At 41.7% G+C, this 17,081-nt stretch overlaps 1 protein-coding gene across 3 annotated transcripts in view; it reads right to left on the bottom strand.

The window, feature by feature from the left end:
• The window catches only part of INPP5A (inositol polyphosphate-5-phosphatase A), a 251,562-nt gene that overhangs the window by 42,209 nt on the left and 192,272 nt on the right, over window positions 1–17,081 (bottom strand). For all 3 annotated transcript variants that reach the window (XM_074875636.1, XM_074875638.1, XM_074875637.1), the window contains exon 10: window positions 101–196. In XM_074875636.1, the coding sequence (XP_074731737.1) occupies window positions 101–196 (96 nt within the window). The remainder of the gene's footprint in view (window positions 1–100; window positions 197–17,081) is intronic.

Genomic DNA, 17,081 nt, shown 5'->3' with positions numbered 1-17,081 from the left:
CAGTTTGAAACAACTATATTCATGCTTTTTAGACAAGAAAGTGAACATTCAACAAGGTTTCTATTTGCACAGGGGGTAGAGAGGGCATTAAGTTGTTTACCTTTCGGTCATTATCAGATTCTCGAAATATTAGCTTGACTACTTCATTTGTGTCAGCTGCCCGGATAGTCTGCATTGTAGCCTTTGCACATAGCGTCTAATAAAAAACACAAAGGGAGAAAGGGAAACTAGTTTATATGAAGCATAAGGCCACATTCAACTGAACTTTATCAATCTACGTATCTTCAAGGCTCACCTGAAAATACGATTTGTTGTAGGTCAAAATACAAAGCATTGCTAATTTAAGTTGCTTCCACTCATGATGGATTTAAACCAATAAACTGAGTTACCGTTTGGAGAGAAACAGGCAATATTAAGAAAATACCAGATAAGGCAAATATTCTTTTAACTTACTACCATGCACACAGGTTCTTTCACAGGTCTGACACTGTATCACACATTACTGTAAACATCCTCAAAAGCCATTCCTACAGCTGACGACTCCACAGCCCCACCAGTTTCTGTACTGCATTTTTAAAAGCTGATAACTACACTGGCACTACAGTTCTGTGCGTTAGCTCTTGTTTGCAAAAACTTCTGCCTTGTAAATCAATGTTCCAGGTATAATTTAAAAGTCCGAGCAACACTTAGACAATCTGACAGTAAATTTCACAGTTCATGCTGGATTGCAAATTCCCCACGCGTCATCCTTTTAAGTAAGAGACAGCATCATATCCCTAGATATTTTGAGGACTGGGTGTCTAAAATATATTATAAATCAACACTTTATCAGGCACAGAGGTATGAATTTCCAAGGAAGGGTCAGACCTCGATTCATTTGCCATTTGCCTGGTTGAGGCCCAGTTTCAATGGCAATCAAAGCTGACCTAGAGAATAAGACTGAATAGGTTGTTTAAAGGTTGTTTAAAATCTGGAGCTTTTAGCAAAGCAGTTAGGCATATATTTAACTTAAAACCATACTTTAGATTCACTGAACCCATACTTTTAGTGAAGCTTTAAGTCTGTTAAGTGCTTTGAAATGCAGAAATAGAGAAGATCTTTGCTATGGGGCAGGCAGGCTTTGCAAGGCGCTCTGTAGTTACCCAGCTTGGGCAAAGCTCCTGGACGGTGCGTGACGCCTCCCCAGCCCATCTGCCTGGGCTGCTGGCAACCACAGGGCAGAAGATGGGGAGCTGAGAAAACCCCGGCATCACTCGAAGGCAGAGAGAAACCAGCCAAGACGTGCATCGACACCTGGGAGGCAGGTCAGCATCCTGTGTTACAACCCGTGCACAAGCTGCTGGCAGGATCCATGCACAGCCCTGGGTGAGGATATTGGCTAAGGCCATCCTTCTGGAAAAAAGCTTCTTGTGCTAGAGGTTCTTAATAAACGCGTGCTCGAGAAAATAACAGTCAAGAAGAGGCAGAGAGGTGACCTCCCTGTTCTGCCTGTTCCTTTTCATAATGGCCAGACAACAGATTTTCATTTTGCATAATATTCACTTATAAAATAAATATGTTCTGTGGTAATAGGGTAACAGAATTTCACATCCTACTACATACTTCTTTCTCTCACAAGTAGAATACTTCTATTGGGATTCACTATTAGAAGTGCAGTATCTACCAGACATAATGCCATGAAACTACAGCTTACTTCTCAGTTCCCCATTCCAAATTTCTTCTTCTGAAGAAATACGTGCCAAACATGTCTTTAAACAAAAACCCCTCTGCCTCCAAACATTTCAGATCTCAGCTGAGGTTACCAGTGCTAGAATGCAAACAATCTGTCAATGGACTTTTGTCCCCATTTGATAGAAAGACATTAAAAAACGATCCCTGATAAAGGCCCCGCATATTGCCACAGTACAAACACGAAGCAACAAGCTAAGCAATTTCATTTTTAAAGGATAACTTGAGTAGGATTCAGTCAAAATAAAATCCAAATCTGATTTTTTTCCCTCAAATCTGTGAACTGAACAGGTGCCGATTCCACATCTTACTGAACAACTGATGTCCTTTCCCAACAAATTTTTCTTGATTGTCCCCCCCCCCCCCCCCCCCCCCCCCCCAGCAGTGTCATGTCTATAGATTACAAACATCTAACTCTGGGTTTTATCCTAAAAAACGTGGCACACTCATGGCACCAAAGCAGTCGTAGGTGTCTGTGAAATCACGGTTTTCACTGGAGAAAGCAGTACTGGTCACACGGACACAAATGTAGGCTGCCCTTTGAGAACTTCATCCGTTCTGCAGGATTTTAAGGTGTATTTTTGAACGGCTTGGGAGAAGAGAGGGAAGATGCCGGCAGTAGCCAGCGAAAGCTGACTGTGCCCGGGAGGGAGGGAGGAGGCGCAGCACACCAGACCTGAGGGAAGCTGCACTTTTGGTACCACTCATTTCAATCACAGACCTGCTAACTCTCCCCTCGCCCCCGGCGTGTACCGCAGGATCCCTTTTGTCTGCTTGGACACGTAACTGCCGTCCTGCCATCTGTGTCCGTACCGGGCACCGGTGAGGTAATCCACCAGCGAGCCATTCCCAAAGTGCGCTCCTCCGATACCGGCTATTGAAATTCAAAGCACAGATCAGCTAATCGGGTCAAGCCCAAAAAAATAGCGCTTTGGGCTCATGTGTCACAAATCAGTCTGGTCGCCTTTAAACAGCGCACCAGATTAGAACAAGCACCCGAACAAACCAAAGCGGAAAACCCGCCGCTCTCTAAAGCTGGTTTCTAAAGCCCTAACAAATCGCTCCATCTTTCACTCATTTAAACTTTCCAAATGAGGGTCAATACGGTCCCCGAGCATCCAAATGCTAATGCGCTTAAGTGCGCTTAAGCAGCTTTCCAGAGTGAATGGGCCAAAGAAGGGCTCGAAAAGACAAGGCAGAGTTACTGTCACTGTCAAAAAGTCATTGTAGCCACCCCCAGAGTGGTTGCAATTCAAGAAATTCATGATTTCTGTCTCTTAAAGGCATCTGCTTGAGAACATTTTTTTTTTCTGAGCTGCTTTATCTCACAACTTCAGGCCTGCTCTAAAAGAAAAAAAACCACGATCGACTCTTGAGAACCAATACAGAGAAAGGACCCACATACCTTATTGCTTTCAAATTTCACACACACAAAAAGTTACCTTATTCACAGACAAAAAGTGATTGGGCAAAGGTTCATTTCTTATACAAGCTGGAGCACTCCTTTTTTCCTCCTCCTTTCAATTTCTACAAAGTCGTAGTCACCCAAGCAGAAAACTTTCGGGAACATGTGCCTTTTTAGACAAGTCTACTTATGAAGGGATTTTTTGTTGCTGGTAAAGAAAATCAAAATGCTATGAAAACACACTATTTCTTTTTGGGTATTCCCTCAAAGTTTCTCTTTTACAAAGTCAGAAGAGGGGAGATCAGGTATCAAAACTCTACCCAAGTTATCTTTTTAAAAAAATCTTTTATCTTTGGAAACTGGTTTTGGTTAAAAAGTTTGCAGGAGAGCTGCATTCAGAGCTGAGAGAGAACTGAGTTTCCAGCCTTTGCTTAGCAAACACAGACATGTCTTATTCCCGTTTTTACATACACTGTCCACACAGGTAGATGCTTCACAGTATTTTTTAAATAATCCTTTGTGATAATTTATGTGCATTGAATTGTAAAACATAGCAATAACTTTTCTGATAATTGCCTTGGAACATAATGAAAATGTACTGTTATGCAAAGCTAGATGTGAAAAGTTTTTTATATAGACAAGAGACAAATCTGGAATTTCTTCTGAACTCTGCAATCCTCAGAAACTGAAAGCCTTTTGATTTACAGCATAAATGCAACCTTCAAAATACATCTGCTCCCATATATACAAACAACACATCAAAATGCTTTAGACTGCATTTCTGCATATTTACAGTAAAAAGGGATAAAGACATTAAAACAATTGTGCTATATACATAAACCACACAGTATTCTATATGTTTTTTATATTGTGTTTATAGGGAAACACTCTGAACAGCTGTGAACTGTACTACTGCTTCCTGCTAGCAGCGCTCAGTTGAAAATTGCTGTTGATTTCTCATTGATTTTGCACTCCTGCTTTCTGAACATCCTTTAGACTCCTGAGTCCACCTCTTGATGTGTGAGCATGCTTGTAATTACCCCAAACATTTTTTTTTTTTTAAATGTGGTATACAAGCACATACAGACTCAAAATTTCCTATTTCTTCTGTCTACTGATTCTAAAGATGTGTATTATTTTTCCCAATGATCTGAATACTCTTCTTAGGACTTACTGTTACTTTGAATTCTTCTTCTTCTAAAAAAAAGTAGAATATATTCTCTGTGTCTTTATAATTAAAAAAGTTCAGCAATAGTTGCAATTGCAATTTCCAGTAAGCCACCTGGATTAAAACAGAAATGTTTGTTGCTAAAAGTGCCAGCAGAGAAGTGCAGAGTCTGAAGAATGCTAATGTGAGTAAATTGAAATAAGGTTGAGCACATGAGCAACCAAATCAATTAAATTTAAGATATTTCATTTTATTCCAGTTACATACTTTGTGGATTCTGGCAGGACAGAAAAGACAGAGGTACATATAGCATCTGGTCATGACAGTGAAATACTTCTTCTGAAATGCTGCTCAAAACCCAAAATCAATCTGACACTTATTAAATTAGGATAATCAAACGCTTTTTTATTATTATGTGGATGCAAATTGTATTTGAAACAATCACTGAGGTAAAAGATCTGCAACTTTGGGAATAACAGGAACATCTGTCTTGTTTGGGCTCCTCCATACCTCTGAGGGGTTGATATGATTTCCTGCATATTGGGAACATACTAACAGTAAATTCAGCAAATCATGTGATGTCAGAGAAATAAAATTTGCAGGTGAGAAAAACAAAGTTAAATCTAACTTTGAGTCAATTAAAGTTGTGCATTGAGCTACAGGACAGGTAACATTGTGGTTTTTAAACTCTATCTGCCATGGAAATGGCGACCTATTTTATCTAATTTTTCACAACTGTGCAAAGGAATTCGTCCAGCTGCTGCGAACAATCAGGGAAATCACAGAGCTAAATTCCTCAATGTAAAGCAATCAAAACCCATCTGAGAGGACAGACACTTTTACCTGAAAAAGTATCCCTTAGACTATATGTTAACTTGTGTTAACTTTTAACTGCGTGGAAACAGCAATAAAGTCTCAGAGAAGTTATTGCGCTCCTAATACTAATAAGCTTCCAGGAGCAGGAATTTAACTCAGCAGTGAGACGGATGTTAGCTGAATAAAGAACAAGTATTAAAAAGTATTAATGAGAAGCCATTTAAAGTATCAATACGTGGAATCACTTTCTCTTTGAATATTCCCAGAGTAAGCTGCCGTCCAGGGGAGCAGGGATGGTGGAGGGGCTGGGTGGGATGGAGAGCAAAAGCCTCCTGCATGGTTCCGCCTTCCCCCTCCACGCCCTGCTCGCGTCGCGCGCGTTCGGTCCATCTTCTGACGGCACATCCGTGCAAACTACACGGCGCTGCTGCCTGTGTTCCTTCTAGGACTGATTCAACTCCACGGGTGGTTTACAGCAGCACCCATTCTACCACCTCTGAACGCTTGGCCAGCAGCTGCCTCAGACCTGCAGCAGTACTCTGCTCTCCACCGCATGAACCTTTTGCTGGTTTGTGGCAAAGGGATATTTTGGCTACAAAATACCTCTTGGGTAGCATCTGTGACAAAAAAAGCTCAGCACTAAGACCCTATCTCCATGCTCCTGTGCCCTCCCCGCCTCTGCAGCTTTCTGCTGTGCCAACAGCTGGTGGCAATGATGGCTCTCTTTTTTCATTCTCTTCTTCAGAAAAGAATATGAATTAAGTCCAAAAGGTTTTTGCCACTAAGATTCTCCAAGGTTGCAGATCTGGAAGAAAGTGCCGAATGCCCAACCTTACACTCTTGGAAAGAATGTGCTATTGCAGCTCTGACCCAGGAGACAGGACCACTAGATTGTGGCTATCAGCTGCCTCCCAGCATCTTTTTCACCTGGAACATACACTTCTGATGACAACTGAATGCAATCACTCTTGGCATTAGTTACATGTTTAGCAGCAATACAATTCCATCTGCTTATTAGACGCTCAACATAACCTAACTCAGCTACTTAGACACTGTGCTTAATTTATAAACCTCTGATGTTTCAATCTGACTTTCCTAATTTTGGCTAACTACCCTAAACACTGTTTTCTTCTGAAACCAAGCAGTTTGTTCAGTTAGCTGTTACGTTGTATGTGATGATTTAATTCTAAAATTTTCATCAGTACCCATTGAATACCAGAACTTTAATTACTACTTGCTCACCTACATCGATCCAGAGAGAAAGAAATAATAGTTTCTCACAATCCTAAATTTTTCCCCACAGCATCTTCCCACACCCCATTTTGTCAAAGTGAGAAAGAGACTTTCGTTAGACACTTTGTGGTGCTCTGCCCTACACAGTTTTGCAAATATAACAGTCCCCCATTTTGTAACAATTTTTCAATATTGGTGTTAAATGGACCTTCTAAAAAATTTTTTTTTTGTATTACTGTTAATGTCTCCCCTCGGTGAGACTCTTTCTAAGAATTCAAAAACCAGGACAGACCTCTTTTTCCATCACACATATTCATCTGCGTGGCGATTACCTTCTAGTTTTCTCTATCTGACTCCTTCTGGTCAGGTTCCACATCTTTTTGGATTCTCTTGATTCGTTTTCCTGACTATGATCTCCAAGTCTGAGTTCAGCTGAGCATCTACATCTTGATTCACAAACAATTTATCCTGAGTTGTCTGGCACCTGCACGCATCAGGAACACAAATCTTTGCAGGGCCTCTGCAGGCAGTGGTGAAGGTTTCAGGTAAAGGGTTCCCCTGCCGCCTTTTTAAGCTCTCAGTTTAAATTCACTTGTTGACATTGATACTAAGTTTCAAATGCATTCAGGACTTTGATTAGGTCTGGATAAACCCTACACCACTAGGAGATCTGGAACTTCGAAGCAGTCTGCTAGAAAAAATCCCTTCCCTCCTCCTATCCACCCCAGTCATTTAGCATCACTACTTGATGTCAAGCAGGGTCCTAAGGGAGTTTTCAAAGACGATGATTTGCTTTTCCATAATTACAGGAACAGTCCAACTGTTCCTATGGAAATCTTGGGTATAGATGTTGTCTTGTCCCATCATGTGTGAACCTGTTGAGATTTATTCAGGCATTCTTCTATTACTTTTCTTCTACTATTTTTTCTGCTTTGGCCAAGCAGCAATACGAGCTTGAAAAATTCCTTGTTGGAAACCTTCACAGCACTTACCCTTTTTCATTCCAGCTGAATAAGCAGAGGACTATATGTATTGTTTCTGTTAGGCAAAGACTTTGATGAAGTACACAGGGTCTGTGATGTAAATCTGTTTCTGTAGAGAAATGTAAAAACCCCTGTTCCCTCAAATTCAGGAGGAATGAAGTAAGAGGCAGCTTCTTTCCTTACAGCTAAGCTTGCTTTTTTCTAACTTTCAGACTAAGAACCTTCTATTTCTTTTCATTTTAAAAGCAAAATAGCCTGTGAACTCCATCTGCTCCTCTGTGCCTTGCAATTGCCTTTGTTTTGAGTGGTAACATTTGCCTCTGTGCTGATGGTGTTATTGTTCCTGCTACCTCCATATTTAATGGTTTCTAACAGCTCTAAGAAATGAAACACGTGAGCAGTAACAAGAAGTAGCAAAAATTTAAGGCAACACCTAAAAAAATTCTGTAGTGTTTCTTCACTCACTTCCCAAAGTGGACATTGCAGGGTTCCAAATAACTGGGGTCTGTCAGCTTTGTTCTTCTGAATGGTTCCAGGGAGCTGCCCGAGCGTTGGGGCCGGCGAGATGTGCACTGCCGCACCATGGCTGCAGCACAGCGCTCTGCGCCGGACAGAACTTCCACGTTATCCCACTCAGAATGAAGAGGAAGCCTCAGAAACACTTCCATGCAGTACTTTGTTCTACCAACCAGCACTGCCAAAAAGAGTAAATTCAGGCATTTGCCCTCTAAATTAATGGGGAGTTTTGTACAAAATCAACGGCGTGACACAGCTCAGGATCAAGGCCTCGCCTCCAAAGAGTGTGAACCTTTGGCTTCCACAACGTAGACTTACAGCTGCAGGTTATCATCTATGTGATATATGATGCCCACCCAAAACACTGTTCAACAGTATTTTTGCACTTGACTTCTATCCTTATCCTCAGAAATGAAAATTGAGGCTGACTTTTAAAACATGAAGTGTTGGGCAATTCTGAAATCAAACCACTTACCTACCTAAAGTCTATGTGCCTTTAGGCAGACACCAGCTACTTTTAATCACAAAGTGAGAAATATAGAGAAGTACAAAACGTGTTTTTTTCTTCCTATCATGCATAACAGTCCCTTAAACAAAGAGGTAACCTGAGACCAGGAAGAGGAAAGTGACTGGCACAAGGCAGGGGTGGCCTGGGCTGCCGGCTCCTCAGGCCCGCGCCCGGCACGGCTGTGAGGGGGGGTGTGCACCCACCACCCTGTCCGATGACCACAGTACGCACGGCAAGGGGGGAGGGACGTCGATATTCTTCCACTGTTTCCCATCTGTGGGAAAAGAACACCTTCCTCTAAGTTATCTTTACTTTTTAAGGGAGAAAATGCGACAGGAAAATAATTTCCAGTTCACTGTACCTGGTTTCCTGACCTGAACAAGGTGGGAATGAGAGACTAAAACTCAGCTGATCAGGTGATGCCTTGCTGATGCAACATGTGGGCGATTTCCTTACTGTATTTTTCCCCTTTCTCTGTTTGTTCAGCCTCCCCGACTTGACTCTTTTCACCCTGCCATATCTCATTCATTTCGCATTGATGTACTCCCTGTCTGGTTCCACATCGTTTGCTCCTTTATTCACTTTTGAAATGGAATATGAGTCCAGCAGCCTGTAAGTTCAAATAATCCTTTTTAGCTAGTTAAGTTCAAACAGCTCAGAGAACCATGAGGTGGGAGAGCTGAGCTGTCCTCCTCTCCCACCACTGCCGTCACGCAGCCTCCAAGCAGTTGGCTGCAGCAGCACTTTGGCTCCCATGCTGCCGAGGAGCTGGGCCGTGGGGTTGGGCTGGTCCCCCATGCTGCTGACCACCAGGCTTACACTTCTTGAACAAGACACAAACCATTGTGGAGCTCACCTGTTTCCAGAAGCACTTATTCACACATTAAAATAAACGTTTTTCAGAAAAAATGAATGAAGGATATTTTTGTAAAATACTGTGCAAGGTGGGGACCCAAGGTTTACTATATTCTCCCTGATAAACAGTAAGATGGGTTGACAGATCAGTGTGTGGGTGACATACATCACACCTAATAAAAAGACTGGCAATAAATAAAAACCAGTTGTGGGGTAAATAGTCAGTGTGGAGAGCAGGAAAGTGTGGCATGTTCTACTTACTGTCTCTCTTCACCACCCCTGTTAAGGGTGGCTTTGTGTCCTCTTTGGTGTGGTTTCCGATGGTGTGGGAATGACGGGTCTGTGCATTACAGCAACATTCAGAACTCCCCCAGGACATGGCCTCCACTGAACGGGTCCAAAGCTCAGCCACTGACCAACAACAAACTGCAGCGCAGCCCTTGACCAGCCAGAGCGACATGGCTGACTGGAGAGAGAGGAGGGTTCGGAGGAACAGCTACTTCACACCACTGGTTGGGGATCCAGAGGGATTTAACCCAGCAAGGAACGCCGATCCTGGCTCATTTGACACCACTGGGTGTTACAGAGGACCACTGAAAGAGGACAGAAAGCTCTGCCGAAACGTGGCTTCCATGGTAGTCCTGCTCATATGGACCAATGATCCATCTGTAGGGATGGGGGCCCCAACTGGGCGAACAACCAGAAAGCATGTTTTACGGAGTTTCTGAAACACAGAGGGAAATTTTTTCCTTAAAGCAAACCAGGATTCAAACATGCTGAGAAATACAGAGAGCTCCCAGTTATGCAGAGAGAGGGAAAAACGCAAGTTCAAAAGTGTTAACGCAAGATCATTTTAAAGCCAACAGCTGTGGATAGTTTGTGAAGTGCTATTCTTTTCGCTGTATCTTTAAGTGCTGTTAAATTCATTTGTCACTTGATCGAAAGCCAACAGGCTACAAATCTCCCAAGCCCCTCTCGCGCTGAATAGTGACAGGAGTATTCTGTTCCGCCATCAGAAAACATTTGTGTGCGTCTCTGTCCGGAGTCATACATGCTACTTTAACTCATCTGCCTCCCCATTCTCTCTGGCCCAGGAGGACAAATTGCTCACTGTGGCTCCCTTTCAGAGGCAGTACAGCGCGCAAAGAATCATGACTGAGCAGAAACACAAGAAACAGGCACATAAAAATTCATCACTTTGGCCTCCTGACCTCTTGCCACTGGGTTTGGCAAACCCTGTCTCAAAAAGTAGCACCAAGGGAGAGCTAAGCAGACCGGCTGAGTGAAATTACTGACAAAAAATATCTTGGACACAGGAAAACCCCACCAGATGCTTCATTGTATTTGCAGAGAAGTGGTGCTGAAAAAGGGGGTGATCTACCACATGGCATATTGGGTGGAATAAGTAGTGCCATTGTTTCAGAGCAGCTCTGTCACTTTACTGACTGCAGTACAAAGAGGTGTAAAGCAAGATTTAATCCTGACTTTTTAGTCAGCAGATTAAAACCAATCATGCCAGATGTCCACAAGACTGTTTAACATACAGAAAGCTTTTTCATACTCTACAAAAAAGTGAAAGCTGTAATAACTTCTTCTTTATTTCCTCTAGAGAGGCCTTTTTCACTTACTTTTACTCAGAAAAAAGGGAGATGTTGTAATGGATTTTAAGATGTGCTATTAATTTTTACTCTAGTCTTTGCTCTTTTCCCCTTTGAGATAAAGCTAAACAAAGTAAATTCTTTTACCCATCCAAAATCAGACAGGTATGCCAAAAAATCACACTGGTATAAAAAAGTTGTGATTTCGGAAAGAATTTATACCTGTGAGACCAGAAATGGACACTATCAGCAGTCTTCACCACAGAAGTTAAAATTCCTTGCCATAATACTTGGTGTGGTGCAAGATATGGAAGTGTGGTGGTCCGCATGCTAAGTGAGGATGGAACCGTTTGCCCCCCAAAACTGAAATGGTGCTTGGGTGACTTTTTGCAGAGGTGCCCCCTCCCACACGCCACATACGCCTGGCCTGAGGACGTCCACGCTCTGCTGCCAACCCTGAGCAGAAGCATGCGGGCACACACCAAATCTGGGCCCAGAGCGTCCTGCGTGACCCTTCGGGCAGCCCTCGCCGGGTGCCACAACAGCCTCGCAGGGCCCGCGAGCACAGCGCTGGCCCACACCCTGCGGCGAAGGTCCCCCCACTCCCTGTGGGGAAGGTCCCCCCGCAGGCAGGGGCCATCGCCTCCCCAGCCGCTCTGCAGCGCAACCCAGAAGTCTGACCCAAAGCGACCCTGAGCTCTAAGACAGGAGTGCCAATAGGTGAGAGTCTTACTTAAAAATACTCCCTTGGTGCTCTTATTTAAACTCACCTACAGAACTGTGAAACACTCTGCAGCGTGTTGCTTTCTTCTTTCTCTGTTTATTAACAAATTAGTCCCTAAAAATACTACCACAAAGGATACAAATTCAATAATTCCTGTACTTTTAAAACATGTTTAGTATTTTTCCTGCTATATTACAAAAGTGTAAAAAAATTTGCATATTAGCGTCTCCCCCTGAATTTCCATAGCCAAAAATGTTGCTACATTCAACAAGACCCAGAATGTATATTTAGCTTCTCATATTAAATTGCAAATCATTTATGCTTTTAAGAAAAATACTTGATTTAATCTTTGGAAAAAAGCTATAGGAAGAAAAATACATTCCCTTAAAATTCTGGTATTAGACTGATTTGTATCATGTACATCATTTGCTAACACAGAAGCTACATGGCAGCAAGATAATGCCTTCCTTGGTATCCCTTATCAGTTGCTTATGGAAAAAAATACAACTTACAGATCTCATTTGTTTTCTTGTCACGCACTTTAACAAAATCCTCATTACAAGCTCCTAAAATAAAAGTAACCATCTTACTGAATCACTGACCTAAACCAGTACTATTAAAATAATTTTCTTCATTTTCTATCTCGTCAAGACCTAAATGTAAGTAGTTAAGATCATGCGAAATATGAACTAGCAAGACATTGCTTTAGTTATGCAGATATTACATTAAGGACGGACAGAACTTTTTTCCGGCTTTTTAGTACTTTCAGAGAAATACACGTAACCTCTCGCTGCCGTGCTAGCGCAGATGTGAGAGGATGCTCTGTTAAACTGCCTGAATCAGCTGTACGCAGAACTGCAGATGTTGTTCCCTCTGGCCATCAACTGAATTATTTTGCATCCTTTAAAACTAGGGTGCCACTTCTGGAATTCATGTGAGACAAAAGGATAAGAATGTTTTGGTTAATCATGGTTTTGAGCATTGTAAACCACAGCCACAGTTACAAGCCTAGTACCATGCTTTCTTCCTGGAAAATGTATTTCATTAAGTTTATCAAGCTGCACTATTTGTCCTTGTCCCTCTATCATCACCATCCTTATTGTATTCTTTGCAGGTCTCCATCATATTGGTGACTCTGGACAGGTGGACACCTTCACTAATGTTTCCCTTTTCCCAGTGTATTTGGTGACTGAAAGGTGTAACACACTTCCTTTAAGTCTGCTGGCATCTCATTCTCGTGCTGAGGAGATGTGGGCAGGCACCAGAATGAAGATGATGATATTTCCTTTCTAACAGTGTCCAACTGGAGACTCTCAAGCTACCCAAGAGGAGTAAGTGTAAATTTGACTAAGAGATTTCTGTTAGTTAAACACTTATTTCAACCACTACTTGTTCCACTTGGGAATTTGCACAATTTTAGATTTATAATTCTACTCCCTACTTCTGAATTTCTTCAAGCAAGTCTTGTGGGTGGCCCTCAAGATACATTTTACCAATTTTTCATGCCCATCCCTCGAAATGTGACCCTGCTCCTGTGCTTTTATCTCTCTGACAACTTCACACAGGAAAACATGCAGCCCCTCTGATAGCATGAAATCGGAAACAATAGCCTCTGGAAACAAAAGGGAGTAGGGAGGCAGGATACAGTCCAGGTCCTGGCTGATTTTAGGCACAAACAGATGTTCATAGGACCCGATACCCTGAGCAAGCTGAAAGGAAAAGCTTGTAAAAGAAATGGACCTTAAAAACAATGTATTGAAGAGCTTTAAATAAAGGCAAAGGGAAAGCAATATGGCTTTCAATGATAAATCTCAGCAAAGAAAACCAAAGTGGCATCATGAATTTCAATGATGCATTTTTCTTTTTCAATGAACTCTACAGCTCATTTTGAAATCTACAAATTGCTCAAATCTCAACTTAGTTTACAAGCCTCCCATATCCATTAAGAGGTTACAATACATGCATTTCTCGTTTCTTGTAACTAATCACCACAGCTGGGAACACCCAGTGAAGGCCTGAAACATAGGCTAATGCTATTATTTTAAAAGCTGCTTATAGCTCAACAAAGAGGAATATGCTGAAAGAATCTTGATTGGAAAAAATCTTAGACTAGCTGTTGGAACAAATTATGTTCAATCTCCTTCTCTTTTCATGTGCACTATTTCAGACTCAAAAAGCCCCACGTAAAGAATCTATGAAGCGCTGTCCTGAATTGGACCCGGGTTCTGTTTCACAAAAGCCAAATACGCACAATTTACAAATGAAACGAAGTGTAGAATCACTTCTCTGCCTGAAGTTTCTGCTTTTGTGATTAAAACCCTCTTCCTCTTTCTTGGAGAGCCTGCCATCCAAAAGGCCCTGTGCCATGCTCCAATGCACAAAATACATGTATTCATTACAGGAGAAAAAAAAACCCTGAAAAATTTGGCACAAAGGCGGGTGCATAGCTTAAGTCCTGTTCAGGATAGCCCTCACTTGAACTCTGCACATTTGCATAGATTTTACCTATTGATTGTCTCTACCAGGAATATAGTGGATAACTAAAAGAAATGTTTCATCAGCTGTTTGTGGTCAGGTTCAGATTTAACTTGTTAATTATTAGCATCAACGAGGTGCATATGGTAAAGAAATAAAGAAGTGGTGGTATCTTCCTTCACCAGCATGAAACTGTAGAAATATTTTTAATGAGAAGAAGATCTGAGACAGAAGGTATCTAAGTTTGCTTAGGAAGCTTTAAGAAATTACTACCCAAAACGCAAGCCAGAAGTGACCATGCATTTGTCTAGTCTAATCACACATACCACAGACCACTCCTTGCACCAATTCTGTCTTGAACTGAAGCAAATGGCACCTCTTTCACTAAAACAAATCTTCAGAAAGACATTAGCTCTCGGTAAGACATGGGACATTCACCAATTCCCCTGGCAGTCGCTCCAAGAAAAGAACCTCTTATTAATCACCCTTGGGGCTAATTTCTCACATGATTTTTCATCTGAAATTGTCTGTTAGTGGCTTCTAAATATCATTTAGACATGAAGGAATGGGAACACTGCTGTTAACATAGCAGAACGTGGAGACCGCAGTCTTCTAACTACAAACACCTGGGAAACCCGCTCTGAACCGCGGCTGTTCAAGTTAAATTTAATGGAGGTCCAGGGAAGCCTGGTTCAGCAAACCCCATACTGCTACCTATGAAAGCAATTCCTCTTTGGCACCCAGACCTGGCCTAGGGTCTTGGTAAAAAGACAGAGTGCCTTACTCTTCTCTCATGCCAGATCATGCTTTTCCAATACACAGAGTGAAGAAGTTTGATGGATTTCAATAAACCAGCTCTGCAGCCACATGTAAAATCGACTTTGCAGTTTTAAAGAAATATACCTAAAGAGGCATTAACGACGTAAGCCATGGCAGTGCCACGGGAGCTGAGGTTGAGCTGTTTGCCTTCAATGTCTCCTACTGTTCCGACTGCTACCGACTCCTCAGTGCTCCTGCATGCACCAGCGCAGCCACATGCAAAGTTAAACAATGGTAGTTTCCAACGGACTCGTTCTGCCACACAATCATGTCATTACCATTTTCATCCAAGTTGTTAATCTCATGACAAACTGCCTTGTTCAAGTATATTTTGCGATTGCATTGTATCTTTCAATTTTTTCCTCACTAACAACTTTTCCATTAGTTTGCCTGAAATGAATGTCAAGCTAACAAGCTTTTCAGAACATTGCTTTCTTTCAGAACCCTCCCTTCTTTCCCCTAAATACAGGCACAAACCCGTCCCTCTTTTAGCATTCTGCAATGTCACGGGTACTCCAATTTGTTCTAAACCAATATTAAAGACCGTTGGCTAAAGACAGACAATTAAAATTGGCCAGTCCTACTAGTTAAAACCTGCTCTGTTACTGATAGACTATTGCATGCTTCATAACCTTCACGTGAACAGCATTTTCTGTTTCTTTTAGCATGTAGAGGAGAATTACATACAGAAGATCTCTGCTATTTCTGAAACAGAATATGAAATAAAAGTGTAATTTTTTTTGTTCTACTTTCTAAATGGAAACCTGGTCAGATACAGTAAAATATTGATCCTGCTATAAATGTCTAAAAGTAATGAACATAGCAAATGACCCTTCTGACTAAAGGAGAAAAAAAGAGACGACAGAGTAAGAATAACGAAGGAACAACAAAACTGCTGCAGTGATGATCCAGGAGAAATCCAACATCCTGCTGAACAAAAACGCCCTTTCTGCAGAATGCCCATCTCCTGCCTACAACCCGTCCAGGCACCTCTCTGCCGAAACCCCACAAAAGCTCTGCTTCAGCAGACGCGCCATGAGCACGCGAGCGCACACGGATCGCGCTGCAGTCGCAGCCATGGTGAAAGCGGACAAAGAGCAGAAGAGAAGAGTGTCACTCCACCTCCACTTACTGACTGAACGGCCAGGACACATGACCCAGGCACAGGTGGCTCAGAGCTTTCCTTTTTTAAATTATACAGAACTATGTCCAGTTAAAGAGATTTTCAGTACGTTCAAGGAAAACATTAACTCTGGATTTTCTACTATCAGATGTGAACAGGGCCCTCAGACGTTTCACTGGGGTCCAATACTGACATCCTCATGAAATTCAGCACTTGTTACAACTGCAAAAATGAAAGACAGAAATGAAAAATAAACCTTGCTGGTTTATTCAGTGACATTTACAAGTGGGGTAATACTTGACAGAGTTATACCTGATAAGCCTTCAACACCTACATGAAAGAAATTCTCCTATCTACATAGTGGACACTCACTACTCATTATCTAGACTTTTGGACTCTCTTCAGATATTTCAGAGTGAGAAAATCAAAACAGACTAGGGTTTTGAATGGCATTTAAAAATATTTTTTCTGGATGAATGTTAATAATGTAGTATTACATTAATAATGTAGTATGTTGCAGTACTGAACTGTCCGTAACAATGTGATTTCAGAACCATATCAACTAAGCAACCAGTATGATTTGCACTAACTGTAACATGTTTTACTCCATAAAAGACATCGTTTAACTTCTTGGAACTATACCCAGTGTGCAGGAAATTCAGCTGCCAGTATTAAAGGATTTTAAAATTACCATTACAAAACCACAATAAATTAGCACACAGAACCGCTCAGTTTAAATACTGTAACATTACAGGCTTCAATGTAAGTTTTATTTAGTTCTACGGAAATTACCAAAGGTGGGAACAATGTTAACAGCCTACATATACCCTTCTGTACCTTCCCAGTGCACACTCACGGCTGAAAAAAATCTGTACAAGTTACAGGCAAAAAAGCAAGTGAAACAGCCAACTGTACAGAAATCATTGGTAAAAATAGCCTCTCATTTCAATGGTCACAGGTTTTTAACCAGAAATTCTGACAGCAAGGGGTCAAGGCAAGCTATTTGCTAAAGCACATACAATATGCAGTATCAGGCAACTGTTTGAGACTTCTGTAGAGCCTAACTACAATAGAATTACAGCCTTAATTTTGTCTGTCCCTGCTTTTATTGTTTGTCATTGTTTCTTAGA

Source organism: Strix uralensis, chromosome 7, assembly GCF_047716275.1.
Source record: "Strix uralensis isolate ZFMK-TIS-50842 chromosome 7, bStrUra1, whole genome shotgun sequence".
NCBI lineage: Eukaryota > Metazoa > Chordata > Aves > Strigiformes > Strigidae > Strix > Strix uralensis.
The sequence above is the reverse complement of the archived record's forward strand: the minus strand, read 5'-3'. Positions and strand labels throughout refer to the sequence as shown.